The sequence below is a fragment of the Mauremys reevesii genome, linkage group 24, assembly GCF_016161935.1.
Source record: "Mauremys reevesii isolate NIE-2019 linkage group 24, ASM1616193v1, whole genome shotgun sequence".
Taxonomy (NCBI): domain Eukaryota; kingdom Metazoa; phylum Chordata; order Testudines; family Geoemydidae; genus Mauremys; species Mauremys reevesii.
This window is the reverse complement of record NC_052646.1, coordinates 21,153,213-21,181,204: the sequence shown is the minus strand read 5'-3', so window position 1 is coordinate 21,181,204 and position 27,992 is coordinate 21,153,213. Positions and strand designations below refer to the sequence as shown.

The 27,992-nt window shown below is 69.2% G+C and overlaps 1 protein-coding gene across 5 annotated transcripts; it reads left to right on the top strand.

Annotated features, from left to right (window-relative positions):
* Positions 1-2: 2 nt before the first annotated feature.
* CIC (capicua transcriptional repressor) lies at positions 3-27,390 on the top strand. 5 transcript variants are annotated; one of them, XM_039512904.1, is made up of 21 exons: positions 3-107; positions 2,950-5,501; positions 15,028-15,177; positions 15,432-15,636; positions 16,049-16,178; positions 17,039-17,221; positions 18,121-18,286; positions 18,369-18,556; positions 18,760-18,979; positions 19,209-19,309; positions 19,527-20,652; positions 20,766-20,953; positions 21,041-21,171; positions 21,248-21,432; positions 22,116-22,355; positions 22,813-23,252; positions 23,587-23,840; positions 24,006-24,160; positions 24,753-24,884; positions 25,241-25,372; positions 26,228-27,390. In XM_039512904.1, the coding sequence occupies exons 2-21, from the start codon at positions 2,984-2,986 to the stop codon at positions 26,521-26,523; spliced, it is 7,140 nt and encodes a 2,379-aa protein (XP_039368838.1). In that variant the 5' UTR covers positions 3-107; positions 2,950-2,983; the 3' UTR covers positions 26,524-27,390. The 5 variants fall into 5 exon arrangements, with proteins under 5 accessions (XP_039368838.1, XP_039368837.1, XP_039368839.1 ...); XM_039512903.1 differs by lacking the exon at positions 3-107 and adding an exon at positions 276-590; XM_039512905.1 differs by lacking the exon at positions 3-107 and adding an exon at positions 745-1,050.
* The last annotated feature ends 602 nt before the right edge of the window (positions 27,391-27,992 follow it).

The window sequence follows — 27,992 nt, the reverse complement described above, 5'->3', positions numbered from 1 at the left end:
GGCGCTGATTGGCCGCGGCGCGGGCCGCGGCGGCTCCGCTGTTGCTGAGAGGAAGCGCGAGGAGCCCGGACGAGGCGCGACGGGGCCGGGCCGGGAGAGACTGCCGGGTGAGCTCATGAATATGCCAATGAGATGCAAATGACATGCAAATAACCCGTCCCCAGGAGGGCGTCCGGAGGGGGCTCCTGCCCTTTCCCCTTGGAGTTTCGCTCCTAGGCCCTGCGGGGGGGTGTGGCGGAGCCGCCGCGGGGGGTGATGGGAGTTGCAGTCTTTCCTCGGGGGGAGAGCCCAGGTGCCTCCCTGGGGCGGGCCACGGCGAGGACTACATCTCCCAGCATGCACCATGCGGCACCAGGCCTGGCTTGGAGCGGGGTCGGTCGCGGGGGCTGCTGGGAGATGTAGTCTGGGGAGCCCGCCGGCGGGGACTACATCTCCCGGCAGGTCCCGCGCGGAGCGGGAAGCGGCCGCTCTGCATGCCGGGAGCCGTAGTGGTTCCGCGGGGAGGGGGCGCCGGGGCTCGTGCCGGGATGCGGACTACAACTCCCCTGACGCGCGGCGCAACCTCGCGCTTCCTCCTCTCCCAGCGCCAGGTAAACAAGTCTGGGCCTGGCCCCGCCCCGCCCCTTCTCTGCTATTGGCTACTGTACCTCCTGCCCCGGCCTCCTGTGCCCGCTATCGGCCTCTCATTGACTACTGTAAGTGTCACTCGAAGGGAAGGGGCGGGAGGAGCCTGGGATAGTACTCGCCTCTCCTCGCCTCTGATTGGCCACTGCCACTGCCATTTTTCGGGGGCGGGCCGTGTGCAGGTCATGCCTCGTGTCCGTTGGACCTCGCGGCTGCCAGTCAGAGGTTTGTGTGCGTTGATTGGCCGGCGGCTCCAGCTGGTCCGGATTCATTCACCATTTTGTCTGTTGGAGTAAAAGGGGCTCGGAGGGGCCGAGAGGGGCTCGGGCTGGACCATCCTGTGGTGCAGGGGGGACCGGGCTGTACCAACCCCCTGGATAGGGGTAGGGCTCTACTCGGCTCCCCCTCGGACGGGGGGGCAAACAGGTAAGGGGGCCCCGGGTCGATACCACCCCCCCCATCAGAAAATGGGGGGAGTCCCCCGGGCGGTACCAACCACCCCCCTCAAAATGGGGGGAGTCCCCCGGGCGGTACCAACCACCCCCCTCAAAATGGGGGGAGCCCCCCCGGCGGTACCAACCACCCCCCCCATCAGAAAATGGGGGGAGTCCCCCGGGCGGTACCAACCACCCCCCCGTCAGAAAATGGGGGGAGCCCCCCCGGCGGTACCAACCACCCCTCCTCAAAACGGGGGGTCCTGGGCGGTACCAACCCCCCCTCAAAATGGGGGAGCCCCCGCGGGCGGTACCAACCAACCCCCCCTGAGAATGTGGGAGCCCCGGGTGGTACCAACCAGCCCCGAGAATGTGGGAGCCCCGGGTGGTACCAACCAGCCCCGAGAATGTGGGAGCCCCAGGCGGTACCAACCAACCCCCGAGAATGTGGGGCCCCGGGCGGTACCAACCAACCCCCCCTGAGAATGTGGGGAGCCCCCGCGGGCGGTACCAACCAGCCCCCCCCGAGAATGTGGGGAGCCCCCGGGTGGTACCAACCAGCCCCCCCCGAGAATGTGGGGAGCCCCCGGGCGGTACCAACCAACCCCCTGCCCCCGAGAATGTGGGGAGCCCCCCGGGCGGTACCACCCCCCCATGAGAATGTGGGGAGCCCCCCGGTGGTACCAACCAGCCCCCCCCATGAGAATGTGGGGAGCCCCCCGGGCGGTACCAACCAACCCCCCCCATGATAATGTGGGGCCCCGGTGGTACCAACCAACCCCAGAACATGGGAGTCCCGGTGGTACCAACCAACCCCCGAGCGTGGGAGTCCCCGGCGGTACCAACCCCCCCTCTGAGAATGGGGGGAGCCCCCTGGGGTGGTACTGACTCCCGGGCAGTACTGACCCCCCCCCTGAAAATGAGAGGAGCCCCCCCCCCCCTCCCAGCGGTACCAACCTTCAGTAGTGTGGCAGGAAAGGGCTACACCATTTTTTGTGGGGTGGGCAAGGGGGTTGCGTTGCTATTATGAGATGGGGTTTCCCAGGTCAGAGGGACCCCCTGGGATCATATTATGGGGTGGAGAGTGGTGAGCCACTCAGGAGACCCCAGCGTGTGTGTCTGGGGGGAGATGGGGGTTCTCTGGGCCTGACAGACTCGGGGCCATGGGGCATGGGGGATATCAGGATGTCTTAGGGGGCGGGGGAGGCTGGAGCTGGGGGAGGTGAGTAGGCGAGGGGTTGTGGGGGCTGGCCCTGGAATTGGGGTTCCCTGGTACTGGGGGGGTTTGTGGTTCTGGCCCCGTTTCCTTCCAGAGGGGCCCTGCTAGGCCAGGCGGCCCAGGACTCCAGGGGAGCCAGGCAGGGCCCAGCCGATGTCCCTCCCTCCCTCCCTCCGTCTAAGGGGGAGGGGGTGACATTCCAGCCACTCTTGGGGCTCTGCCTGAGATTGGGGGGCAGGGATGGACGTCCCACCCACATTTACACACTCTGGGGGGGCTTTAAGATCTGCACATGGGCAGAGAGATTCCCCCCCCACCTCTACAACCTTGGTTAAGCTCTCCCTGCCGGGGGTAGGCTGGGCCGGGCCAGGATTTGGAGCAAACAGGTAAGTGGGAGGGCAGACTTAGCCCCATGCCATGAACAGGGTGTATAAGGGGATGTTCCTCTCCCACACAGGGGCTTACCGCCCCCCCTCCCCCCCCCCCATTCCCCATGTGTGGGTGGACACAAGGTCCCAGCACTGACTATACACACAAACTCCCTCCTGCCAGTCGGGATGTGGGGCGGGCCGGGGCTGGGCTAGCAGGGCTGTGCGTTGGGGTTCAGGGGCCCCAGGGTTGGGTTGTCCAGACCTCACCCCTTGACATGGTCTCCCCCTCCTGTCCTCCCAGGTGCTGTGTGTCCACCCGGCCTGGAGGCTGGAAGATGAAACCTGCGAGGAAGGCTGCCAGCTCCTCCTCTTCCTCCTCGTGCAGCAGCAGCAGCAGCAGCCGCTCTCCCCCGTCCACCCGGGCCAAGACCCAGAAGCGCAGGACGGCTGAGGGGGGGCCCAAGCCGGCAGGGGAGGAGGAGGGGGGCGGGGGAGGCGGAGAGGAAAGCCCTGCCCAGCCCCTGCCCTTGCCAGGCCCCCATCTCATGCCAGTGAAGATGGACCCCGGCTCGCGGGAGCTGCCTGGGCGGCAGAGTGACCCCTACGAGCCGCCCGACAGGGAGCCGGGCTGCGATGACCCCCCAGGGGAGCCCCCTCTGAGCCGCAAGACGGCCACCTTCAAATCCCGAGCCCCCCGCAAGAACCCGGCGGCCGGGGAGGAGTGGAGCGGGTCCGAGGGCTCCGGGGCGCCGGGCGAGGAGGGCGCTGGGCACTGCCCCTCCTCCAGCACCGACACGGCCAGCGAGCACTCGGCCGACGAGGATGCCAAGGGAGCCGGGGGGGAGTTGTGGGGCACGGCCCCTGGCCCCAGCGACTACGACCTGCGGCTGCTGCGCTCGCAGCGGGTCCTGGCCCGGCGCCAGGGCATCTTCCAGCCGGCCGTGGTCAAGCACGTCCGGCGTGGCCAGGACCTGGGAGTTCAGTTTGCCGGCGACCGGGCCGTCACCTACTACGAGGGGGCGCTGGGCTCGGGGGCCCTGGACGTGGTCCTGGACACCACACCCTCTGCGGGGGCTGTGGCAGTGGGGGCCCGCGTCTGCGTCTGCGTGGCCCCCGAGGAGACGGCCTACTACGAGGGCACCGTGCTGGAGGTGAGCCTGAAGCCGGCCTCCTACAAGGTGCGTTTCGCCGGCCCCGGCCCGGCCCCCCGCAAGGACACGGTGTGGGTGCCACGCTCTGGCCTGCGGCTGCTGCGCTCGCCCTGGGGCCCGGCTGTCGCCGCGCCCCCCAAGCCAGAGGAGGAGGAGGAGCCCCCCTGCCCTGAGCCCAAGCAGCCGGAGGACGCCGAGGTCTCGAAGATCAGCGCCGGCGTGCGGGGGGCTGGGGAGGAGAAGCCCCCGGCCGCCGCCCCGCAGCTGTTGTCACCCCCCAAGTCCCCGGCCTTTGCCCGCCGGCAGGAGCAGGCCTCCCCGCTGCTGAGCCCCGAGGCGGGCGGCAGCCGCAGCAGCAGCGTGGTGTCGGTGGAGAAGTGCAGCACGCCGGGCTCGGCGCGCTCCCGCACGCCCCTCACGGCCGCCCAGCAGAAGTACAAGAAGGGGGACGTGGTCTGCACCCCCAACGGCATCCGCAAGAAGTTCAACGGCAAACAGTGGCGCCGGCTCTGCTCCCGCGAGGGCTGCATGAAGGAGTCCCAGCGGCGCGGCTACTGCTCCCGCCACCTCTCCATGCGCACCAAGGAGCTGGAGAGCCTGTCGGAGGGCCGGGCCAGCGGGCTGCGGGAGGGCAGCGCTGAGTTCGACTGGGATGAGACGTCCCGCGACAGCGAGGCCAGCAGCGCCCGCGGCGACTCCCGCCCCCGCCTGGTGGCGCCGGCCGACCTGTCCCGCTTCGAGTTCGACGAGTGCGAGGCGGCCGTCATGCTGGTGTCGCTGGGCAGCTCGCGCTCGGGCACCCCGTCCTTCTCGCCCGTCTCCACCCAGTCGCCCTTCTCGCCCGCCCCCTCGCCGTCCCCCTCGCCCCTCTTCGGCTTCCGGCCCGCCAACTTCAGCCCCATCAACGCCTCGCCCGTCATCCAGCGGGCGGCTGCCCGCAGCCGCCACGTCAGCGCCAGCACGCCCAAGGGGGCGGGGGGCGGGGTGCTGAGCCCCGAGATGCTGCACCACGCCCCTCACCGGGAGCGGCACTCCTCGGGCATCGTGCCCACCTTCCAGACCAACCTGACCTTCACCGTACCCATGAGCCCCAGCAAGCGCAAGGCGGAGGCGCCCCATGGCGGGCCGGGCGGGGGCGCCGACTTCCAGAAGAGCGACAGCCTGGACTCGGGGGTGGAGTCGGTCTCCCACACCCCCACCCCCTCCACACCGGCCGGCTTCCGGGCCGTCTCGCCCCCTGGCCCCGGGCCCTTCTCCTCCCGCTCCCAGCAGGCCTCGCCGCTGCTGCTGCTCTCCCCGCCGGCAGGGCTGACCTCCGACCCCAGCCCCACGGTGCGCCGTGTGCCGGCCGTGCAGCGGGACTCGCCCGTCATTGTCCGCAACCCCGACGTGCCGCTGCCCTCCAAGTTCACCGAGAAGCCGCGGGAGGGGCGGGCCGGCAGCCCCCGGCTGGGCAAGGTGGGCACCAAAGAACAGCTGCAGGTGCCGGTGCCCATCAATATGGGGCGGGCGCTGCCCTGCAGCCAGCCTAGCGCCGTCCCGGCCCCGGATCAGGCGCCCCCCGTCTTCAGCGTCTCCTCCCCCTTCCAGCCGGTCGCCTTCCACCCCTCCCCGGCCGCCCTGCTGCCTGTCATTGTGCCCAACGACTACTCCGGCCCGCCGGCCCCCAAGAAAGAGATCATCATGGGCCGGCCTGGCACAGGTAAGGGACCTCCGGGGGGGCCTCAGGCTGCAGGGAGTGGGGTGGGGGCTCAGGAGGGGGCACTCTCCCCTCTCGTATACATTGCTCTTGAACCTGCTTATCTGTGCCGGGTGAAGGGTCCCTGTATGAACAGCCCCTGCGCCCCACCCCAGAGGTGGCTGCATCCCAGCGCTGGGTGAAGGGTCCCTGTATAACCAGCCCCTGCGCCCCACCCCAGAGGTGGCTGCATCCCAGCGCTGGGTGAAGGGTCCCTGTATAACCAGCCCCTGCGCCCCACCCCAGAGGTGGCTGCATCCCAGCGCTGGGTGAAGGGTCCCTGTATAACCAGCCCCTGCGCCCCACCCCAGAGGTGGCCACATCCCAGCGCCGGGAGAGGGGTGCTGGGTATGGAGTTGTGCCTTTGTTTGAATGCTAGTATGTGGGCTCAGCTCAGCTCTCGACATCGATCTCTAGCCTAGTTCAGCCTAAAAGTTAACTCCCCCCCTGCCACCCCATGCCCTCTGGCTGGGGAGGAGCCCTGGGGTCAGCGGGTGGGACGGGAGGAACATGGTTGTGTGTGATGCTGAGCGTGCACAGCCCTGGGTGTGTGTGCAAGAGACACCAGTGCCCTGCAGGGGATGGGGTGTGTGTGTGTGAGACGCTGCCTGGCCTGGGGGCCTGGCTCCCCACGTGGCTGTCACCACACCCTGCTGGCGCCCGCCCCACTGTCCGGTGCTAGCCACGCTTGCTCACCTAGGCTGGTGGGGGCGCCTCGGCGATTCTCCATCGGGCTTGTTCTTACCCAGGCCTGGATCTCTGGTGCAGGGCTTGCACGTGGGACTCGTGTGCTCAGTTTTGCACAGCCTGGGGCTCTTGGGGCAGCATTCGCACACTAGCCCTTTCATACACTCATTCTTGCACAGGTCTGGGGTTCCCAGTGCAGAGTTCACACACTCGCTGTCGCACTGAGCCGGGGCTCTGGTCAGAGGCCTCCATCCCGGGCCGGGTCTTGTGGAAGTGGGGGGGGGAATCCCTGGGGGGGTGGGGCCCAGCTCCCTGCCCCCGGGGTGTGAACGGGCAGCTCCCTTGCTCCCCTCCCATCACCATCCCTGCAGTAGTGGGGATGTAGTTTGCCGTCTCCTGGCAACTGGTAACCAGAGCGACCATCTCCCTGTGCTCCTAGCCCTGTCTCTATTTATATTGGAGCGAGAGGGGTGGGTGTGCAAGTGGGCGTGCGATGGGGTCGCACGAGTTCAGGGGACATGACGGAGCCGGCCTCTCCACCCCCCCGTGATGATGCGTGTACACAAGCCCTCCCCAGCACACGTGTGGCTGGCACAGATGTGCACAAAAGCAGTTGCACACAAGACATACTTACACGGAGCACAGTCATGAACACAAGTGTGTTACGCCCAGTTCACGTGTCATTTGCCTGGACAGCATGTTTCACAGACCCCCTCACCTTAGTCACAGCCCTGTGGGACACACGTGGCTCTGGCACACCTAACACACCCCAGACTCGGCACAACACTGTGCTCACACCTCGCCCGCTGCTCCTGCACACTTGTGCACACCTGTCCTGGCAGCTCCAGGCTGTCAAACGTGCACAGCATGTAAACCGATGCCTGCCCATTCCCACCGACACGAATGTGTTATCCAGACCGATGCTGGGTATGGGCACACCGCCCCCATGCTCCAGGGTCTCACAGCAGTGGGGCTGGGGTGGAGGGGGCGCAGGCTACACCAGCCCTAGCCACAGCGTCACGCTCGCAGGGCCGGAGCACCTGCTCACATGCACGGGGCCCAGTGGCGCTGGGTGTCTCTGGCGCAGCCGTGCTCGGGCAGCTTCACACGCATCGCACGTTCACTGGCCATCTCGCACTCTCTTGCACCCCTTTGCACTCCCTCCGTCCCTCCCCCATGTGCTGTCGTCTGCTTCTGCATGTTCGCCTGCCCACACTGGCATTGCTGGGGGGGTACTTGGGCTCTGGGTCGCCCTGGAGACCCATGGAGTCCTTGGCAACAGCTGCTGCTTTCTGGGGGTGGGTGTCTGGGGTTGCCAGGGAGACCACATCCTTCCTGTGTGGGGCAGGGTTGCCCCAGGGTGGGGGAGGGCGGACAGGTTGCCCCTTAGTTCCTTTTGTGCCCTCATGGTCGCCCCCCCCCAGTCCCCTGGCTGTGAGATGCGTCCCTGGTGGCCACTGGAATGTCCCACGGGCCATCCCCCCTCGCTGCCCCCCAGAACTGCATGGGGGGACGGGGACCCCAAGCCTCTGTGTCCCTGCCGCCCCCTGCTGGAGGGGCTGAGTCCTGCTGTGTGTGTGTGTGTGTGTCCCTTCTGCTGGAGGGGATGGGCCCTGTGCGCTCTGCGTGTGTGTGTGTGCGTGCGCAGTGCATCTCACTTGCTGTGTGTTACACTCTGTACATTGTGGGCGGTTGTGTGTGTGTTGTGGGCTGTCTCTTGCTGGCTGTGCGGTGTGTGGGGTTTTTTTCTGTACAGGGGGTGCATGTTCTTATTCTTCAGGTGTGCGGCCGCGTTGGTAACTGTCTTGCTCTCGTTGTGTCTCTGCTCTATGTGTCCGAGTGTGTTAAACTGCAGCTGTGCGTCGTGTGGTGTTCCAGTGCATTGGCGTGTGTGTGTCCCTCTCAGTGTATCTTGTCTCTTTTGTGGGGTGAAGGTGCATGTGTCGCCTACTGCACATTCGTGTCTCTCTCTGCGTGGGTGTGTCTCCGGTGTGTGTCTGTGGGTGCTTTGGGGGGGGCTGTGTGTCTCTTGCTTGCAGCGTGGGTGTATTTTGGGGTGGTGTGTTTGTGCCCGCCCCAGGAGCTCTCAGCCTAGGGCTGGGGGGCGGTGGCTGGGCTCTCTCTGCCCCCTACCCCATTGACCCAGGCTGGGGGAAACAGCCTGCCCGGGGTGTGGGCAGAGGCCGTGTTGACTCACACCGGGCCCAGCAGCCTATGTGGGGAGCGCGCACGGGCCCTGGGTTGGCAGGTCCCCAGGACGTGGGGGCCAGGGCCTCCCTGGCAGGGCCAGCTCCTCCCCCTGCCCCTGGGTGTGGGGGGAGGTTATCCCAAGAATGCAGCTGGGCCCCCAGCGAGCGGCCGGCGGGAAGCCAGCACGGAGCCAGCGCCCCTGGGAGCGTGTGTGTGTGTTAGCAGCTATGTGTGGGTCAGCCTGTGTGTGTCAGCAGAGCCAGATGCGTCAGTGTCTGGGTGTGAGTGTGCAGGGTGTGTGTGTCTCCAAGTCGGTGGGTGAGTGGGTCAGCATGTCCAGCTGTGTGGGTGAGAGAGAAAGCACATGTGTGTTAGTGTCAACATGTCCACGTGTGTGTGTGAGGAGTGTGCACAGGAGATGTGCATAGCTCTGTGAGAGTGAACATGCACAGCTGGGTGTGAAAACATGCTAGTGCACACTGCTCTGTATCCGTGCCTGTGTGTGCATGTAAACGCAGGTATTGGTGTGAGAACATGTGAGCATTTCATGCCCACCAGGGCATCAGTGGGAGGCCTGGGTGGGAGTGTGGCTGGAGAGCACACACTGCTACAAGCATGTCAGCTGCAGGAGTTTGGGGGGGTGTGAATGTTAGAAGTGCACATGAGTGTCTGTGTGGAGCGTGAGTGAGCATGTCAGACGTGCACACAAGCATGAGCGAGCGCATGAGTGGGGGGTGGAGCGTGAGTGAGTGTGTTAACTGTGCACAGGAGTGTGTGTGATGAGTGTCAGGCGTGCGCACGAGGGTGTGTGTGGAGTGTGAGTGTCAGGCGTGCGCACGAGGGTGTGTGTGGAGTGTGAGTGTCAGGCGTGCGCACGAGGGTGTGTGTGGAGTGTGAGTGTCAGGCGTGCGCACGAGGGTGTGTGTGGAGTGTGAGTGTCAGGCGTGCGCACGAGGGTGTGTGTGGAGTGTGAGTGGGTCAGGCGTGCGCATGAGGGTGTGTGTGTGTCAGGCGTGCACCCGAGGGTGTGTGGAGTGTGAGTGAGTCAGGCGTGCGCATGAGGGTGTGTGGAGTGTGTGTGTGTCAGGCGTGTGCCCGAGGGTGTGTGTGGAGTGTGCGTGTGTTAGACATGTGCACGAGTGGGGTGTGGAGCGTGAGTGAGCGTGTTAACTGGGCACAGGAGTGTGTGGTGAGTGTCAGGCGTGCGCACGAGGGTGTGTGTGGCGTGAGTGTGTCAGGCGTGCGCACGAGGGTGTGTGTGGCATGTGTGTGTGTCAGGCGTGCACTCGAGGGTGTGTGTGGCGTGTGAGTGTGTCAGGCGTGCGCACGAGGGTGTGTGTGGCGTGTGAGTGTGTCAGGCGTGCGCTCGAGGGTGTGTGTGGCGTGCGAGTGTGTCAGGCGTGCGCTCGAGGGTGTGTGTGGCGTGTGTGTGTGTCAGGCGTGTGCATGAGGGTGTGTGTGGTGTGTGAGTGTGTCAGGCGTGCGCTCGAGGGTGTGTGTGGCGTGCGAGTGTGTCAGGCGTGCGCTCGAGGGTGTGTGTGGCGTGCGAGTGTGTCAGGCGTGCGCTCGAGGGTGTGTGTGGCGTGTGAGTGTGTCAGGCGTGTGCACCAGGGTGTGTGGCGTGTGAGTGTGTCAGGCGTGTGCATGAGGGTGTGTGTGGCGTGTGAGTGTGTCAGGCGTGCGCTCGAGGGTGTGTGTGGCGTGCGAGTGTGTCAGGCGTGCGCTCGAGGGTGTGTGTGGCGTGTGTGTGTGTCAGGCGTGTGCATGAGGGTGTGTGTGGTGTGTGTGTGTGTCAGGCGTGCGCTCGAGGGTGTGTGTGGCGTGTGAGTGTGTCAGGCGTGCGCTCGAGGGTGTGTGTGGCGTGTGAGTGTGTCAGGCGTGTGCACCAGGGTGTGTGTGGCGTGTGAGTGTGTCAGGCGTGTGCACGAGCGGGTGTGGAGCGTGAGTGAGCGTGTTAAATGTGCACAGGAGTGTGAGTGTGTCAGGCGTGCGCACGAGGGTGTGTGTGGAGTGTGAGTGTCAGGCGTGCGCACGAGGGTGTGTGTGGAGTGTGAGTGGGTCAGGCGTGCGTCCGAGGGTGTGTGTGTGTCAGGCGTGCGCCCGAGGGTGTGTGGAGTGTGTGTGTGTCAGGCGTGTGCCCGACGGTGTGTGTGGAGTGTGCGTGTGTTAGACGTGCACGAGTGGGGTGTGGAGCGTGAGTGAGCGTGTTAAATGGGCACAGGAGTGTGTGGTGAGTGTCAGGCGTGCGCTCGAGGGTGTGTGTGGCGTGTGAGTGTGTCAGGCGTGCGCACGAGGGTGTGTGTGGTGTGTGAGTGTGTCAGGCGTGCGCACGAGGGTGTGTGTGGTGTGTCAGGCGTGCGCTCGAGGGTGTGTGTGGCGTGTGTGTGTGTCAGGCGTGCGCACGAGGGTGTGTGTGGAGTGTGAGTGTGTCAGGCGTGCGCACGAGGGTGTGTGTGGTGTGTGAGTGTGTCAGGCGTGCGCACGAGGGTGTGTGTGGAGTGTGAGTGTGTCAGGCGTGCGCACGAGCGGGTGTGGAGCGTGAGTGAGCGTGTTAAATGTGCACAGGAGTGTGAGTGTGTCAGGCGTGCGCATGAGTGCGTGCGCTGCCTGTGCAGGCGCGTGCCGGGCCGGCCCACGTGACCCCGTGTCCTGCCGTGCCCCGAGGCCCGGGTGAGGGGCGCGGCGCAGCAGGGCCCGGGCTGAGCGGGCTGCCGGGGAGCAGCCAATGGCTGGCGGCGCCGCCCCGCCAATGGGAGCCGAGCCTCTCATTTGCATAGCGGTGACGTCGGCGCGGCGGCCAATGGGCGGGCGGCGTGTGTGAGCGCCGCTCATTTGCATGTGAATGACCCGGGGCGGCGCAGCCAATGGGGCGGCGGGGGGCGATGGGCCTGCGTGACGCGGGGTGCGTGGGGGCCGCCCTTGTCCCCCGGCGGGGCCGGGCCGGGACACGCGGCGACAGGCGGCGGGTGCCCGGCAACGGCGACAGGCGGAGACCCCCCCCGCGCGCGCGCCCCCCGCTCGCGCCCGTCCGCGCCGCGCGCCCTCGCCGGGGTGAGGCGCCCCGGCCGGCAGGGGCGTGGGGCATGCGCGCCCCGCCCCGCGATGTTCTCCACCGAGCGGCCCCGGCAGCGCTGCCCCCGCCGCGGCGGGGCCTCGGCATGTTCGGTCAGTGGCGCGGGGGCCCCGGGGTCCTGCGTGGGGGGGGCAGGAGCGGGGCCCCTCCCCTCTGGGGTCCTGCGTGGGGGGCACTGGCCGGGGGGCAGGAGCAGGGCGCGGGGCCCCTCCCCTCTGGGGTCCTGCGTGGGGGGCACTGGCTGGGGGGCAGGAGCAGGTCACCGGGCGTGGGGCCCCTCCCCTTTGGGGGGCACCAGGTCCTGCATGGGAGGGGGACTGGCTGGGGGTCAGGAGTGGGGTGTGGGGCGCCAGGTCCCATCCAGATCCATGTTTGGGGGCTGGCTTGTGGGGGCCAGGAATGGGATGCGAGGCTCCTCCCCTCCCCTCCCCTCCCCTCCCCTCCCCTCTGGGGCACTGGCCCCGATCTGGCTCTAGGGTAGTGACCGAATGTTTGGGTCACAGCCCCAGCACAATGGCTGAGGACTGGACGGGCCACCGGGGCCCCCTGCTCCCCCCGTCGAGGCCGGGGCTCCCCCGGGGCAGTCGGGCTCTGGGGCCGGCTGAGCTGGTGCCATCCCCAGAGTCTGAATTAACTTCCCAGCACAGATCTGCCCCTCGCCTGCCAGGTGCAGCGCGCAGGACTCCTGGGTTCTCTCCCGCCCTCTGGAGAGGGGTCTGGTGGTTAAAGTGCGGGGAAGGGGGGCTGGGAGCCAGGACTCCTGGGTTCTCTCCTGGCTGTGGGGGGGGGAGTGGGAGTGGGGAGGGGGGCTGGGAGCCAGGACTCCTGGGTTCTCTCCTGCCTGTGGGGGGGAGTGGGTGGAGTGGGAGTGGGGAGGGCTGGGAGCCAGGACTCCTGGGTTCTCTCCTGCCTGTGGGAGTGGGAGTGGGAAGGGGGCTGGGAGCCGGGACTCCTGGGTTCTCTCCTGCCTGTGGGAGGGGAGTGGGTGTAGTGGGAGTGGGGAGGGGGACTGGGAGCCAGGACTCCTGGGTTCTCTCCCACCCTCTGGAGAGGGTCTGGTGGTTAAAGTGCGGGGATGGGGGGCTGGGAGCCAGGACTCCTGGGTTCTCCCCTGCCTGTGGGGGGGGAGTGGGAGTGGGGAGGGGCTGGGAGCCAGGACTCCTGGGTTCTTTCCGCCCTCTGGAGAGGGTCTGGTGGTTAGAGTTGGGGAAGGGGGCTGGGAGCCAGGACTCCTGGGTTCTCTCCTGGCTGTGGGAGGAGTGGGTGTAGTGGGAGTGGGGAGGGGGACTGGGAGCCAGGACTCCTGGGTTCTCTCCTGCCTGTGGGGGTGGGAGTGGGAAGGGGGGCTGGGAGCCAGGACTCCTGGGTTCTCTCCTGCCTGTGGGAGGGGAGTGGGTGTAGTGGGAGTGGGGAGGGGGGCTGGGAGCCAGGACTCCTGGGTTCTTTCCCGCCCTCTGGAGAGGGGTCTGGTGGTTAGAGTGCGGGGAAGGGGGGCTGGGAGCCAGGACTCCTGGGTTCTCTCCCGCCCTCTGGGGAGGGGTCTGGTGGTTATTGTTGGGGGACGGGGGGCTGGGAGCCAGGACTCCTGGGTTCTCTCCTGGCTGTGGGAGGGGAGTGGGTGTAGTGGGAGTGGGGAGGGGGGCTGGGAGCCAGGACTCCTGGGTTCTCTCCTGCCTGTGGGAGGGGAGTGGGTGTAGTGGGAGTGGGGAGGGGGGCTGGGAGCCAGGACTCCTGGGTTCTCTCCCGCCCTCTGGAGAGGGGTCTGGTGGTTAGAGTTGGGGGAAGGGGGGCTGGGAGCCAGGACTCCTGGGTTCTCTCCGGGCTGTGGGAGGGGAGTGGGTGTAGTGGGAGTGGGGAGGGGGGCTGGAAGCCAGGACTCCTGGGTTCTCTCCCTGGCTGTCTGTGTGACCTTGGCCAGTGCCCCAGGTTTCCTGCCTGACCCTGCTGCAGGGCGTTGTGCTCGTGTGGCCGTGACGCCTTTTGGGGTGGGTGGGTCTGTGCCCCCCCTCAGCCCTTCAAACCCATCCTTGGTTGGAATTTGGCACTATCGGGGGGGGCGGGGAGCAGTGATGTGAGCCCCCCAGGCTGGGGGGTGCAGCGACACCCCCCCCGCTGAAATCCTCTCCCATCCTGTCCCCACCCCCCCCCCGGGGGATGTGGTCACCGGCCGGAGAACAGGAAGGCAGCGCCGGCTTCCCGGCAGCGCCCCACCACCAGCCACTTAAGGGCTTTAATAATTGAGTTAGCCGCGCACGCGCCCTGCTCCTGGGCCGGGGCAGCGCCCGGGCGCCCTGCAGGCCAGGGGGCTGGGCAGGATCCACGGGCCGGGCAGCGGGGCTGGGGTGGGAGGTGGGTTGGTGCCCTGGCAGGTGCTGTGTTGTGGGGGGTGGCTGTGGGGAGCTCCCCACCGTGGCACAGGCAGCTGGGGGGTGGGCACCACGTAGCTGGGGCTGCAGCCGGGCGTGTCCGGCCTGCCCATGTGGGTGCTGGGGCCTAAGGGGGCTGTGCCCAGGCGGGGGTCAGGCTGAGGCCTGAACAGGCAGGTGTGGGGGGCAGCCTGGGGTCTCACTGGTGGGGCACGGAGGTTGTTGCGTTCGGGTGTCTGGCGGCGCTTTGTGTGATGCAGGTTGGGCAGGACTCGGGTTGCCGTGGGGTGTTAGAGGATGTCCTGGTGTATTTGTGTTTGCGGAGCTGCGTTGCGCTGCAGGATGGGGTGTGTTGTGTTATGTTGCATGGCTGAGTAGCGTTGCAGTGTGTGCGTGTTGCAGGATGTGGTACAGCTGTGTGTGTGTTGGATGGCCCAGCTGCATTGTGTTGGGGCATCTGTGTGTGTAAGGGCTGTGATGGGTTGTAGGACATTGTGTTGTGCTGCTGTGTGCGTGTGTGTGTGTTGCTGTGCGTGTTGCACTGTGCTGGGGTGTGTGGCAGGGCCGCAGGTGCTGTGTGTGGTTGTGTGCCCCCCCCCCCCCCCCGCCGGAAGTGCTGCTCAGCCTGAGAGGCCCCACGGGGAGGGAATCTGCTGGGGGGGACACGGTGCTGCGTATTTTCCCTGTCCTGCGCTCTGAGCTACCCCCTCCAGGGAGTGGCGTGGGGTGATGCCCTACTCTGGGGGGCTGCTGGCTCAGTGCTGGGCAGATCAGTGCTGGGGGGCTCCCCTCGCCACATACATCCCTGGGCTTGGCAGCCGTTGTGGGTCAAAGCAGAGTCCCCACGCCTGCCCTCCCCTCCTACAGCCTGCACCTCTGGGGCTCCTCCCCCCATTCACCCCCAGGTAGGGGGCAGGGTGCAAAGGAAAACTCCCGAGTCCTTCTCCATTGCTGGGAGTATGGGGGGCCACCTGAGCATGGGGGAAGGCCAGGGAGCCCCAATACTGGGGGTACGGTCCAAGGCAGAGTGACCCGGGGGGAGAGAACCCAGGCGTCCTAGCTCCCAGCCCCTCCTGCTCTAACCCACCAGACCCTACTCCCCTCCCAGAACTGGGGAGAGAACCCAGGCATCCTGGCTGTGTGTTTAACCCTTTGCCTGCTCTCTCCCTTCCAGTCTGGACCAACGTGGAGCCGCGCTCTGTGGCCGTGTTCCCGTGGCACTCCCTTGTGCCCTTCCTGGCCCCCAGCCAGCCGGACTCCTCCGTCCAGCCCAGCGAGGGGCAGCAGCCTGTCAATCACCCCCCGGTGTGCAATCAGAACAAAGGTGAGGGTGGGGCAGCCCCATGTGGGCCACTTGGGGAGGGCCGGGGGGGTTTTAAGCCAGACCAGCTCCTTGCCAGCACAGGGGAGCTGCTGGCTTTTGTGTGTGACCCACCAAAATGGTGCCCGTGCAGCAAGCAAGGAGTGAAGCCAGCAGGGGAGCGCGCGCTGTTGCATTTCAGTGTGACCCACAAAAACGGCCCCTCTCGGCCTGGTGCGTTCTCATGGGCTGTTGCTCTTGATCTTTGCCCCTACCAGAGCCTCCAGAATCAGCGGCCATTGCCCATGACCTCCCGGGGGCGGTGGCGGGGGCTGAGCTGGGGGCTTCCCGCCCCAACAGTCCAGCCTCAGCCCCTCAGGCCACGGCAGCGGCTGGAGGGGGAGAGGGCCCCTCCCAGCTCGAGGACGAGGCCCCGGGGCCCCCAAGGCTGGACAGCGAGACAGAGAGCGACCACGATGACCCGTGAGTGGGGGAGGGGTTGAGGGACATGGGGCTAGTGTGAGGGGATGGGGAAAGGGGCTGGCAGGGGCTGGGGCTGGTGTGGGGATTTGGGGATGGGGCTGGCGGGGGGTACGAGAGGGATGAGGGGACATGGGGCTGGTGCAAGGAGGATGGGGGACAGGGAGCTGGCACAGGGGACATGGGGCTGGTGCAGAGGTTTGAGGAGAATAGGGGCACATGGGGCTGGTGGGGGAGTGAGGAGGGTTGTTTGTGGGGGATTGGGGCTTGTGGGGTGGAGGCAGGGGTAGGGTTGGGGGTGCGATGTGGGGGGATCTGGGTCAGGGACCAGGCTGGGCGGAGGTTGGGGAGGGGTCAGGGACGTGGCGGGATCGAGGGGCAGCAGGGTTACGAGAGTGACGCCCACCCCGCACAGGTTCCTGTCGATCGTGTCCCCCGAGATCCAGCTCCCTCTGCAGCCTGGGAAGCGCCGGACGCAGTCGCTGAGCGCTCTGCCCAAGGACCGAGACTCCTCCTCCGAGAAGGATGGGCGCAGCCCCAACAAGGTGAGCGAGACTGTCCCCCCTCCCCGGCCGTGTGCATGGAACAGCCCAGAGAGACCCGTTCCCCCCCCATCCCTGTGCATGGAATGGTACAGAGACAAGTGTTCCCCCCCCTCCCCCCCGCAATACTGTGTGCATGGAACAGCCCAGAGAGACCCATTCCCCCCCCAGCCCTGTGCATGGAATGGTACAGAGACAAGTGTTCCCCCCCCCCGCAATACTGTGTGCATGGAACAGCCCAGAGAGACCCGTTCCCCCCCAGCCCTGTGCATGGAATGGTACAGAGACAAGTGTTCCCCCCCCCGCAATACTGTGTGCATGGAACAGCCCAGAGAGACCCGTTCCCCCCCCAGCCCTGTGCATGGAATGGTACAGAGACAAGTGCTCCTGCCCCCTCCCCCCTCCACAGTGTTGTGTGCATGGAACAGTCCAGAGAGACTTGCACCTCCCCAAGGCCAAGTGCATTTTCCCCTATGTGGAATGCAGCACAAGAATTCACCCCCCCTTTAATTCCCACATGGAACGCGCCACAAGACCTCATGCGCCCCTCCACCTGGAATGTTCCATTTTAATTCCCCCACCATCCCCCAAATGGAATGCTCCACAAGAACTCACCAGCCCCCTTCATCCCCCACATGGAATGTGCCATGGGAACTCACCGCTCCCTTTATTTAATACATGGAACACTCCATGAGGACCCCCCATAGCCCCCCTCCCTGCGGGAGGAATGTGATTGGCTGCGAGTGTGTTGCTTGTTTGCATACTGACCCCTCCTCTAGACCCCCCCAGCCTCCCAGGAGGAGGGATGTGATTGGCTGTGGGTGCTTTGCTCGTTTGCATACTGACCCCTCCCTGTCCTGCAGCGGGAGAAGGACCATATCCGGCGGCCCATGAACGCCTTCATGATCTTCAGCAAGCGGCACCGGGCGCTGGTGCACCAGCGGCACCCGAACCAGGACAACCGCACCGTCAGCAAGATCCTGGGCGAGTGGTGGTACGCGCTGGGGCCCAAGGAGAAGCAGAAGTACCATGACCTGGCCTTCCAGGTGCGGGCACCGGGCGGGGGTCAGCGGGAGGCGGGAGGCGGGATGGGGCGGTGCTGTGGGGACAGCAAGGCGGGTCGGGGCCCAGCATTGGGGTCAGCAGGGGCGGGAGGCGGGGATGGGGCGGTGCTGTGGGGAACAGCAAGGCGGGTTGGGGGCCCAGCATTGGGGTCAGCAGGGGCGGGGAGGTGGGGATGGGGACGGTGCTGCAGAGGGGACAGCGAGGGGTCGGGGCCCAGCTTTGGGGTCAGCAGGGGCGGGGAGGCGGGGATGGGGACACGGTGCTGTGGGGACAGCAAGGCGGGTCGGGGCCCAGCATTGGGGTCAGCAGGGGCGGGAGGCGGGGATGGGGACGGTGCTGCAGAGGGTACAGCAAGGTGGGTCAGGGCCCAGCTTTGGGGTCAGCAGGGGGACGGGGAGGCGGGGATGGGGGCGGTGCTGCTGCGGGGGTCGGGGCCCAGCATTGGGGTCAGCGGTGGGGAGGTGGGTATGGGGACGGTGCTGCAGAGGGGACAGCAAGGTGGGTCGGGGCCCAGCTTTGGGGTCAGCAGGGGGCCGGGGAGGTGGGGATGGGGACGGTGCTGCGGGGGGACACCGGGGGGGGTCGGGGGCCCAGCGTTGGGGTCAGCAGGGGGACGGGGAGGCGGGTATGGGGGCGGTGCTGCAGAGGGGACAGCAAGGTGGGTCGGGGGCCCAGCTTTGGGGTCAGCAGGGGGACGGGGAGGCGGGTATGGGGACGCTGCTGCAGAGGGTACAGCAAGGTGGGTCGGAGGCCCAGCTTTGGGGTCAGCGGTGGGGCGAGGCGGGCATGGCGACACCTTGCTGCAGGTGGGGGGCCAGTGACTCGGGGAGCGGGGGAGTCGGGGATCCGGCGGGCGCCCCCTAACCTGGTCCATGCGCAGGTGAAGGAGGCGCACTTCAAGGCGCACCCCGACTGGAAGTGGTGTAACAAGGACCGGAAGAAGTCGAGCTCGGACGCGAAGCCCTCGGCGCCGGGGCCGGGCGGGGGCCCGAAGGAGGCGCGGGAGCGCAGCATGTCGGAGACGGGCACGGCTGCTGTGCTGGGAGGTGAGACCCCCCCTCCCCCTCCCTCTCCCCCCCATGGGGCTCCCCCCACAGCCAGCTCAGCCCCTCTCTTCTCCCCCTGTAGCCTCCTCGGAGATGCCAGCGCTGGCGGGGCCAGAGGGCAAGGCAGGGGCCACAGGGCACGTGCCCGGGGAGCGGCTGATCCATGTGCCGGGGGCTGGGGCGCAGCGGCCCCGGGCCTTCTCCCACAGCGGGGTGCACGGGCTGGATGCTGGGGAGCGGGACAGCCAGGCGCTGCAGGAGCTCACGCAGGTACCGGGGGGCTGGGAGTTTGCGGGAGTGGGCGGGGGGCTCATGGTGGATTGGGGTCTGGGCGGGTGTGCGGAGACTGTGTCTGGGGTGGGGGGCCGTGCTGGGTGGGGGAATGGGATCCCTCATGGGGCAGAGGGTTGGGGGGCCCTGCTGGGAGGAGGTGCAGAGGTCCCAGTCCTCAATCGCTCCCCGCTCCATTGCAGATGTGTTCCGGCCCGTCGCCCTACCCCGGTGGGAAGGGGCAGTATGGGGGGCCGGGCCCCTCGGGGTCCCCATTCGCAGCACCAGGTGAGGGTCCCCGGCCCCCCCTGCTGCCGCCGGCCCCCCGCACCGCCCGCTCCCAGCGCGTGGCCAGCGAGGACATGACAAGCGACGAGGAGCGCATGGTCATCTGCGAGGAGGAGGGGGACGATGATGTCATCGGTGAGCCTCCCCGAAACCCCCAGACGTCCCGGCCCCCTCGGAGCCTGCCCCGAGCCCCTGGACTCCCCACTGCCCCCAGAACACCCCTTAGCCCCCGCCGTGGCCCCGCTGTATGGCCGCACACCCCACACCCGTGTCCTCCCTGGCACAGCTCTGCAGGGAGGGGGTGGATCCGGGCAGTGAGGGGGGCCTTGGGGCGTCACTGACTCTGCCCCCTCCTGCCCCCCAGCGGACGACGGGTTCAACCCACCCGACATCGACCTGAAGTGCAAAGAGCGGGTGACAGACAGTGAGAGCGAGACCTCCTCGGGCGAGGAGCCCGACGGCAAGGTGGGGGCTGGGGAGCAGAGGAAGCTGGGGGGATTGATGGGGGGGCAGGGAGAGGCAGTGGGGCTGTGTGGGGGTTGATGGGGGGCAGGGAGTGGCTGTGTGGGGGCAGTGGGGCTGTGGGGGGGTTGATGGGGGCAGTGGGGCTGTGGGGTTGATGGGGCAGTGGGGCTGTGCGGGTCAGTACCGAACCTCCCCCCGTGTCTCTCTCTGCCCCCAGGGCTTCGGGCGGAAGCTCTTCTCCCCGGTGATCCGCTCCCCGCCGCTGCCCCCCTCCTCGGGCGCCTTCGTTCCCTGCCGCCCACCAGCCCCCCCTGAGCTAGACCTGCCCCACGGCGCCGACCAGCCCCCCCTGGCCCAGCCCTACAGCCCCTTCCCGCTGGCGCTCGGCCCTTTCAAGGCCCAGGACTCACGGGGGCCCGGCCCCTGCCCCCACCCCTGCCAAGCTGGCCCCCGCCTACCGCCGGAAGCAGGCGGACAGTGCCGGGGGGGCCGAGCCGGGCGCTGCCGGGCCCTCGGTCATCTCCTCCCGGTGCTGCAGGCGCTGGTGCTGCCGGAGCCGGGGCGCCTGTCCGCCGGCACCGTGCTGGTGCCCGCCCCCTCGCTCAGCGGCTGCGGGGGGGTGCCGGGCCTGGCGCGCGCCGCCTCCACCGTGGTCACCAACGTGGTGAAGCCGGTCAGCAGCACCCCCGTGCTCATCGCCAGCAAGCCCTTCCCCCGGGGCGTGGGCGAGGGCGGGCCCCTGCTCAGCCCCCTGGCCCCGGAGCCGGCCCCGCCGCCCCTGGCCGTGCTGGGGGGGGCCAAGCCGGAGGCCGTGCCCGTGGGTCGCATCGGCCTGCTCTCCGCCGACAAGAAGCCCCCGCCCCCCGCCAGCCAGGCCCCCTCCCCCCACCTGGTGCTCGGGCCGATGGGCAAGGCCCCGGCGGCCCCCGGAAACGTGGTGACCAACCTGCTGGTGGGGCAGGCGGGGGGCGCGGCGGCCGGGCCGGCCCCCGTGACCGTGCTGCCGCCACAGCCCTCGGTGCAGTTCATTACCCAGAACCCCCCGGGGGCTGGCCCCAACGGGCCGGTGCCCCTGGGCATCCTGCAGCCCCAGGGCCTCCTGTCGGGGGCGCCAGGCAAGGCAGGGGGCATCACCCAGGTGCAGTACATCCTGCCCACCCTACCCCAGCAGCTGCAGGTGGCCGGGGGCAAGGGGGCAGGGGCCGGAGCCGCCAGCATCCACTTCACCCTGCCCCCCACCAGCAGCAAGGTCCTCGCCGCCGCGCCCCACGGCCTGCCCATCCTCCAGCCCGGGCCCGGCAGCGCCAGCACCGCCGTCACCGTCGTCTCCACCGCACCCAAAGGTGAGGGGGGCGCCCGGGGCAGGGGCCTGGCTGGCTCGGGGGTTGGGGATGGCTGGTGCGTGGGGTGGGGCAGGGACTCCCCCCCCCGCCCTGATGCGCCCGTTTCCCCCCAGCCCAGTCGGTGTCTCCGGTGCAGGCTCCGGGCCCCGGAGGCTCGGCCCACCTGGTGCAGGGGAAGGTGCTGGTGCCCGTGGCAGCCCCCCAGGTGACGGTGCGGCCCGGGGGTGGGGCCGGCCCGATGGCCCAGGTGGCGCCGCCCTTCCCGGTGCCCCTGCAGAACGGATCCCAGCCCGCCAGCAAGGTGAGTGTGTGTCTGTGCTGGGGGCGGCTGGGGGCGGCTGGGGGCTGGGGCGGCAGGGTCCCTCTAACCCCCCTGCTCTGCCCCCAGATCATCCAGCTGACGCCGCTGCCCTCCACTCCGAACAGCGCTGCCCTGGCGCCCCCCCTGAGCCCGGCCACGGCCCTCGTGGGACCCCCCAGCCAGGCCCAGAAGGTGCTGCTGCCCTCCTCCACCACCAGGTAGGGACCGGGGCAGTGGGGGGGCAGGGCTCCGTGTCCCCCCGCCTGCCAGTAACGCTCCCCCCTCTCTGCCCAGGATCACCTATGTGCAGTCCACAGGCGGGCACCAGCTGACCCTGGGCACCTCAGCCGCCCCCTCGCAGCCTGGCGCCGCCCCCGCCGCCACCTATGTGCAGGCCCCTGTGGGGCCGGCCCCCATGGCCCTGGGCTTCACGGCCATCGGGCCCAGCGGGCCGGCCATTGTGCAGCCGCTGCTCTCGGGTAAGGGTGGGGCTGTGAACGGGGGTGATACACTCAATCCAGACCCCTGCTCCCCCGGGTTTGGCGGGGCTGGCGCTGGTGTGTCGGTACCGGGGAGGGGCAGATAGTTGTGTGGGGTAAATGGTGGGGGGGTGGACAGGGGCTGGGACTGGGTTGGGTAACCTGTGTGGGGCTGGTGCCAGGTGGGGGGCTGGTTTGGGGGTACCAGGGGGCACAGGGGCTGGCAGCAGATGGTGGCAGGGGGCTGGGTCAGGGCTGCAGCCGGGGGGCTGGGGCCAGACGGGAGCAGGGTTTGGGGTGTGGGGCGGGGATGGTGCTGGATGGGGCGGGGGCTGGGTTTGGGGTGTGGGGAGATGGTGCTGGATGGGGCGGGGCTGGGTTGGGGTGTGGGGCGGGGATGGTGCTGGATGGGGCGGGGCTGGGTTGGGGCGGGATGGCGCTGGGCGGGGGCTGGGTTGGGGCGGGGATGGTGCTGGATGGGGCTGGGGCTGGGTTGGGGTGTGGGGCGGGGATGGTGCTGGATGGGGCGGGGTGGGTTGGGGGTGGGGCGGGGATGGCGCTGGACGGGGCGGGGCTGGGTTGGGGATGGCGCTGGGCGGGGGGCTGGGTTGGGGGGGATGGCGCTGGACGGGGTCCAGGGCGGGTCCGTCCCTCCATCTCACCCTTGGCGTTTCTCTCCCCAGGGCAGAGCCCCCTGCTGGCCCCGGGGCAGGTGGGGGTTTCCCCGCTGCCCAGCCCCCAGCTGCCCCCCTCCTGCAGCGGCCCGGTGATCACGGCCATCTACCCCGGCCCCCCGAGCGCCGGCCCCATCCCATCACCCGCCCACGGTGTCGTCTACAGCGTGGCCAGCCCCGTCCCTGCCCCCATCCTGCCCAAGGGGAGCAGTGCCGGCAGCCAGGGCACAATGGGGGCTGGACCCATGGGTATGAATGGGGCGGGGCTGGGCAGGGCCCCACTGCCACCACATGGCCACAGAATGGGGGTGGGACCATAGAACAGGGGGTGGGGTGGGGCTGGGCAGGGCCCCACCCACAGGGCCACTGAATGGGGGCGGGGCTATGGAACGGGGGGCGGGGCTGGGCAGGGCCCCACCCACGTGGCCACTGAATGGGGGTGGGGCTATGGAACGGGGGGCGGGGCTGGGCAGGGCCCCACCCACGTGGCCACTGAATGGGGGCAGGGCTGAGCAGGGCCAGATTCTTATGGGTATGGGCTGGGGGCAGAGTTATGGGGTGGGAGTGGGGTAGGCTCCACCTCATGGGTATGGAACTGGAGCTGGAGCTTTGGGGAGCGGGGGGTGAATGGGAGGTCCCCGGTCCCTGGTCCCCCATCACTCTCTCTCTCTCTCTCTCTCTCTCTCCCCCACCCCCCACCCCACAGGGCCCCTCGCCTTCCCAGCGCCTGCCCGGTCCCTGCGCCCCACCGGCCCCCAGAAGGTGAAGGCCGCCATCGCCAGCATCCCTGTGGGCTCCTACGAGTCGGCCCCGTCTCCTGGCCCCACCCGGCCTCTGGGGGGGCAGCAGATGGAGCCCGGGGGGCCCCCCCGCGTCCCCCGGGAGCTGGAGAGCCCCAGGGAGCCTCCCGAGCCGCCTGCCCCCGCCTCCCCGCCCCAGCCCCCCCAGCCCGGGCCAGCTCCAGAGCCGGAGAGCTGGGATGGGCGCCCCCCCTCGCCCGTGCCCCCCCAGCACCCAGCGCCTGAGGCTGAGAGCGGTGAGGGCTGGAGCCAGCGGGAGGCAGCGCCAGGGCCCAGTGAGGAACGAACACCCAGAGAGCCGGCGAGCGCCCCCGGAGCTGCCCTGGGGGACAAGGGGCCTGAGACGGTGAGCGACCCCCCCATCATCCCCCTGCCCCCACCCCCACCCACTGCCCCCTGGGGGGCAAGGGGCCCGAGACGGTGAGCGAACCCCCATCATCCCCCTGCCCCCACCCCCACCCCCACCCACTGCCCCCTGGGGGGCAAGGGCGTGAGACAGTGGCGACCCGCCCCCATCCCCTGCCCCCACCCCACCCACTGCCCCTGGGGGAAGGGCCCCGAGTTAGTGAGTGACCCGCCCCCCCACCCCACCAGTCCCCCATTACTCCCTGATCTCCCCCGAACCACCCCTCCCTCAAGGCCTTTCCTGCCCCTGGTGCTAACGCTTCTCTCCCCCGCAGACCCACCGGGGGCCCGTCTCTCCCGACTGGAGGGTCCCGGGTCCTGAGAGCCGCCCTGAAGCCCCAGCCCCTGCTGCCGGCCCCTCGTCGTCCTCTGCGCTCAGCCCCGCTCCCGCTGGCTCTGGGGAGGGGTCCCGGGGGGCAGGCCCCACCCCCGGTGCGGCCGAGGGCCCCGAGCGCAAGGAGGGGGCGGGCGGCAAGAAGGTGAAAGTCCGGCCTCCACCGCTGAAGAAAACCTTCGACTCGGTGGACAAGTGAGTGACGTGGGGTTCGGGGGTCACTTGGGGTCAGGGGTCACATGGCCTAGGAGTCAAGGCCGGGGTCAGGGGACTCTTGCTCCTGGGGTCAGGCTGGGGGGAGAGGAGGGAACCCCGGCGTCCGGGAGAGCCGGTGCATGACGCGCCCCGCCCCTCCCCCAGCAGGGTTCTGTCCGAGGTGGATTTCGAGGAGCGATTCGCCGAGCTGCCCGAGTTCAAGCCCGAGGAGGTTCTGCCCTCGCCCACGCTGCAGTCCCTGGCCACGTCGCCCCGCGCCATCCTGGGCAGCTACCGCAAGAAACGCAAGAACTCCACCGGTGCGGGGGGCTGGGGGCGGGAGTGAGGGGCCCCGGCGCGCGGGGGGCTGGGGCGGGTGTGAGGGCACTGGCGCGTGGGGGCAGGAGTGAGGGCACCGGTGCGGGGGCTGGGGCGGGTGTGAGGGCACCGGCGCGCGGGGCGGGAGTGAGGGGCACCGGCGCGGGGCTGGGGCGGGTGTGAGGGGCACCGGCGCGAGGGCAGCGGGGTGGGAGTGAGGCACCAGGGGCGGGGCGGGAGTGAGGCACCGGCGCGTGGGGGCAGCGGGCGGGAGTGAGGCGGCGGGGCGGAGTGAGGCCCAGCGCGCGGCGGGCGGGAGTGAGGCGGCGGGGCGGAGTGAGGGGCCCAGCGCGGGGCGGCGGGCGGGAGTGAGGCGGCGGGGCGGGAGTGAGGCCCGGCGCGTGGGGCGGCGGGGCGGGAGTGAGGGCACCGGCGCGCGGTGGGCTGGGGGTCGGGAGTGAGGGGCCCGGCGCGGGGCTGGGGTTGGGAGTGAGGGCCCGGGGATCGGGAGTGAGGGGCCCCAGCAGGCTCGGGGGGGCAGAGGCCCCAAGCAGGAGGGGCTGGGGGACTCGTTAACCCTTCGGCCTCCCCCAGACCTGGACTCCTCCACCGAGGACCCCATCTCGCCCAAGCGGAAGATGCGGCGCCGCTCGAGCTGCAGCTCGGAGCCCAACACGCCCAAGAGCGCCAAGTGCGAGGGCGACATCTTCACCTTCGACAAGACAGGTGAGGCCTGGGGGCGGGGCCCAGCCAGGGGGGCAGAGCTGGAATGATGGGGCGGGATGGGGTGTGGCCTGGAGGAAGGGGCAGGGCAGCAGGAAGGGGCGGGGCTCCCTGGGGTGGGGCTGGCGGGAAGGGGCGGGGCGTTGCCAGCAGGAAGGGGTGGGGGTGCCAGGAAGGGGCGGGGACAGTGGAAAGAGGCGGGGCTCCCTGGGGCAGGGCTAGTGGGAAGGGGCGGGGCAGCAGGAAGGGGGGGCTGGTGGGTAGGGGCGGGGCTCACCCTGGGGTGGGGCTGCCGGGAAGGGGCGGGGCGTTGCCAGCAGGAAGGGGCGGGGCAGAGGCTCATGGCCCCTCCCCCCCAGGCGCGGAGGCGGAGGATGTGCTGGGGGAGCTGGAGTACGAGAAGGTCCCGTATTCGTCGCTGCGCCGGACCCTGGACCAGAGGCGGGCGCTGGTCATGCAGCTCTTCCAGGACCACGGCTTCTTCCCCTCAGGTCAGTGCTGCCGGGGCCACTGCCAGGGGGCGCTGTGCTGTGGGAGTGGGGCGACGGGGCTCCGTAGGGGGCCCCGTGGGGCAGGGAGTGGGGTCAGGGGCTCCCTAGGGGGCACTGTGGGGCAGGGAGCGGGGCCGGGGGCTCCGTAGGGGGCACTGTGGGGCAGGGAGCGGGGCCCGGGGCTCCGTAGGGGGCACTGTGGGGCAGGGAGCGGGGCCAGGGGCTCCGTAGGGGGCCCCGTGGGGCAGGGAGTGGGGTCGGGGGCTCCCTAGGGGGCACTGTGGGGCAGGGAGCAGGGCCGGGGGCTCCCTAGGGGGCACTGTGGGGCAGGGAGCGGGGCCGGGGGCTCCGTAGGGGGCACTGTGGGGCAGGGAGCGGGGCCTGGGGCTCTGTAGGGGGCACCGTGGGGCAGGGAGCGGGGCGAGGGGCTCCGTAGGGAGTGCCATAGTGTATCTCCTGGTGTAATGTAGGGACAATTGTGGGCTCCAGGAGTGGGGCAGGACCCCGTGTCCTGGCTACTTCCAGCCCCGGCAATTCTGTAGCCCAGAGTTGTGGGATGCAGGCATCTCCTTCGTGTCCTGTACCAAACTGCTGTGTGGCCCCACCTTGGCCACCCCCCCAGCGCTGGCGAGGGGTCCCCGCAGAACTGGCCCCCGCCCCACAGGGGCCACATCTCTGCGCCGGCGAGGGGTCCCCCTGGAACCGGCCTCCGCCCCACAGGGGCTGCATCCCGGCGCCGGCGAGGGGTCCCCCTGGAACCGGCCTCTGCCCTACAGGGGCCATGTCCCAGTGCTGGCGAGGGGTCCCCCTGGAACCTGGCCCCACGTCACTGACGTGATGTCTTGTCTCCCGCAGCCCAGGCCACGGCCGCGTTCCAGGCCCGCTACTCCGACATCTTCCCCACCAAGGTCTGCCTGCAGCTGAAGATCCGTGAGGTGCGGCAGAAAATCATGCAGGCGGCCACCCCCACAGAGCAGGCGCCCAGCACACCCGAGCCGGGGGGCCCGGGCAGTGGAGGTGCCGCGGAGGGGCAGCCCCCGGAGCCTGCGCCCCCCCAGGACTCGGACCCAGGGGCGGAGGCTGGTGGCAGCACCAGCTGGGACAATAGCCAGACGTCTCCCCCGGGGGGCGCCACAGGCAGCAGCAGATGAAGGGCCTTGAGCGGCACGGCTGGAAGCAAAGCATTCTGGGAGCTTCGCCCGCCTTCCTGCTACACCCCGGCCTGACTGGCTCCCCCGGGATGGTCCACTCCGCCATGGACTGCAGCGCCCCCCTGCAAGGATGGTCTGCTCCGCCACGGGCACCAGCGCCTGCCCCCCGCAGCCAGGATGGTCTGCTCCGCCATGGGCACCAGCGCCTGCCCCCCGCAGCCAGGATGGTCTGCTCCGCCACGGGCACCAGCGCTGCCCGCCCCTCAGCTGGGATGGTCTGCTCCGCCATGGGCACCAGCGCCTGCCCCCCCCGCCAGGATGGTCTGCTCCGCCATGGGCACCAGCGCCTGTCCCCCCCCCCCACCAGGATGGTTTGCTCTGCCACGGGCACCAGCGCCTCCGCCCCCCGCCAGGGTGGTCTGCTCTGCCACGGGCACCAGCGCCTCCCCGCCCGCCAGGATGGTCTGCTCCGCCATGGGCATCAGCGTCTGCCTCCCCCAGCCAGGATGGTCTGCTCCGCCACGGGTACCAGCACCTGCACCCCACCACCCCCTCAGCCAGGATGGTCTGCTCCACCATGGGCACCAGCGCCTGCCCCCCACAGGCGGGATGGTCTGCTCCACCACGGATGCCAGCGCCTCCCCCCCCAAGCCGGGATGGTCTGCTCCACCACAGGTGCTCCTGCCTCCCCCCCTGCCCCCAGCTAGGATGGTCTGCTCTGCTCTGCCAGTGGCTCCTCCCATCCCCATGGTGGCACCCAGACCCACCCATTGCAGGCTACTGGCCCCGCCTCTGTAACCATGGGAACTGCGGGGGGGACATGGACACCTGGAAAGTGACGACTTTTAATAATGTTAAATATTTTGAGACCTGATGTGCTCCTGGCTTGTGTCAGCCTCTGCCTGCCAGGCTCCGCCCCCTGCCATGCTGGGGGTGGGGACTGTCCCGGGCTCCGCCCCCTGCCATGCTGGGGGCGGGGACAGGGCTGGGCTCCGCCCCCTGCCATGCTGGGGGCGGGGACTGTGCCGGGCTCCGCCCCCTGCCATGCTGGGGGTGGGCACAGGGCTGGGCTCCGCCCCCTGCTGTGCTGAGGGTGGGGACTGTGCTGGGCTCCGCCCCCTGACCTCCAGCTGCCTAGGGGACCAGCCATAAATTCAGGCTCTGTCCCCCACCCGCTGGCAGGGCTGCCCGGTGGGGGGGGGGGGGGGCAAGCGGGGCAATAGCCCCACGAGAGTTTTTGGCGGGTCCTTCAGTGCCGGCGAACGCACCCGGAGCAACCGCTGAAGAGCCCAGGCCCCCCGAATCCTCTGGGCGGCCCTGCCCACAGGCCCCCTTGGGGGCTCTGGCTTGGCCCAGCTGGTTGTCCCGCCCCACACCCCCAAGGCTCTGTCCCCCACCAGCAAACCTGTGTCTGTCACCCCCTCCCGGGGGCCCTGATAACGGGAGCCTGCCCCCCCCAGCCCTGCGTG

Bases quoted from the DNA above. Each gene is read 5' to 3' on its own strand.
- CIC (XM_039512901.1), top strand. From the start codon at position 2,518: ATGGACGTCCCACCCACATTTACACACTCTGGGGGGGCTTTAAGATCT. The intron at 5,502-15,027 runs GTAAGGGACCTC...TCTCCCTTCCAG, and splicing joins CATGGGCCGGCCTGGCACAG to TCTGGACCAACGTGGAGCCG. The intron at 18,557-18,759 runs GTACCGGGGGGC...GCTCCATTGCAG, and splicing joins CGCTGCAGGAGCTCACGCAG to ATGTGTTCCGGCCCGTCGCC.